The sequence below is a fragment of the Humulus lupulus genome, chromosome 7 (genome assembly GCF_963169125.1).
Source record: "Humulus lupulus chromosome 7, drHumLupu1.1, whole genome shotgun sequence".
Taxonomy (NCBI): domain Eukaryota; kingdom Viridiplantae; phylum Streptophyta; class Magnoliopsida; order Rosales; family Cannabaceae; genus Humulus; species Humulus lupulus.
The window spans coordinates 42,206,469-42,208,118 of NC_084799.1; the positions used below are offsets into that span (position 1 = coordinate 42,206,469).

The following is a 1,650-nucleotide window of genomic DNA, read 5'->3' on the forward strand; positions in this document are numbered from 1 at the left end:
TTAAGTTCAATAAAATTACATGTTCAACTTTTAATCTAAACACTACAACAAATTTGATATACAATGACTCCCTACAATGTCTTACACCATTGGTGTAAGACATTAAAACTTATCAGAGGTTTTAAATGTCTAATGGTGTAAGACATTGAAAGTTATAATTAATGACTACAATTGGAAGACATTAAAAATGGTGGAAGACGTGGCTGGTCAATAGGCGTGTGGAGCTCTCTTCTCTTTCCCCATGGGTCAGAAGAAAAAGGAGGTGTCGAAGCCGACGGCGGTGGCCGTTTCTATGGACTGCAGTCAGTTGAAACCAGATCTCCCTTCAATTCAAGAATATGTTGTACTGGAGAACAGTGTTGAGGAATACCATGACCCGTGTGAAATGCTGGAAGCTGAATCGTTCGTTGATCATCTTTTGCCAGCAGATACAGGGGGCATAGCTGGTCCGTCCAGAGCTGCGAATTGGGCTGAGGAGATGGAGAAAACAGATTACCAGAACTCAACTAAAGACGTATGGAGCAAATTTAAAGCTAACCAGGTGAAAACTCCAGCTACTAGCTTGGACTTCATAAAACCTATCAAGGTTGGGGACCAAATAATTGCTAAACTAGACATTGATGAAATTGAGGTTGAAGCTTCCTTTTGGCGCACATCGATTGTTTGTGTAGTGTTGGGTGCTAACCCCCCCTTTAGAGTGTTTGAAGGATTTGTGAAAAGAATCTGGGGTAACCTTGGTATTGATAGGATAGTGTGCATGAACTCTGGGTTTACTTTGGTGAGTTTTCGTGATGTTGCTACTAGGGATCTTGTCCTGGAAACTGGTGTTATCCACTTCGACAAGAAGCCAGTTGTTCTCTGTCCCTGGTCACCTGATATGGACACAGTGCAGATGGTGAAATCGGTTCCGGTCTGGGTTCGATTAAATGGCTTGGGGCTTCAATATTGGGGTCGTAAGAGTCTAAGTGCACTAGTTAGTACCTTAGGTAAACCCATAATGATTGATCAAGTTACTCGTGATAGATCGATGGTCAAATTTGCAAGAATTCTGGTTGACATGGAAATCTCTGAGACCCCTCCTAAGACTATCTCATTTGTCAATGAAAGAGATCAACTAGTTGATCAATTGGTGGAATACGAATGGCTTCCCTCTAAATGAAAAACATGCGGCTGTTTGGGACATACTATGGTGAACTGTTCGAAGGACAAGGGATACATTTGGGTTAAAAAATCCAACCCGGATAATAAGGCATCAGAGATGACTACTGGAAAGAATAATGTTGAGACTAATGTTGGAAATAAGCAGGCTTCTATTGCTCAGGAAGCCTCAAGGGAAGCTGCTAATGTGACTGAAACTTCTGATACTTCTCAGGACGCACTAAATTTGTATGATACAGTTGATGTTATAAACAAGTCAGTTAATGCTAATGAAGGTAAAGATGCAAAGCAAGTTCCTACTAACAACACAGAGGTGGCAAATAATACTGGAACAGGAGGCGAGTGGATAACGCCAAGAAGGAGGGGAACCAAATCCAAGATTGTTCAGCCTTCTAAAGTAGTTAATCGAAATGGTTATGCAACGCTCCAAGAGCCAGGGGTTGGGAATTTGGCTACCACTACTAACTCTAGTCAATATGGAGAAGTGCAACA

General features: G+C 41.6%; 1 protein-coding gene across 1 annotated transcript; it reads left to right on the forward strand.

Moving 5' to 3' along the window:
• Positions 1–241: 241 nt before the first annotated feature.
• LOC133791630 (uncharacterized) lies at positions 242–1,159 on the forward strand. The gene has a single exon (XM_062229548.1). It carries the CDS (start codon positions 242–244, stop codon positions 1,157–1,159), a length of 918 nt encoding a protein of 305 aa, XP_062085532.1.
• The last annotated feature ends 491 nt before the right edge of the window (positions 1,160–1,650 follow it).

Excerpts from the sequence above, each read along its gene's own strand:
- LOC133791630 (XM_062229548.1), top strand. The coding sequence starts at position 242 with ATGGGTCAGAAGAAAAAGGAGGTGTCGAAGCCGACGGCGGTGGCCGTT.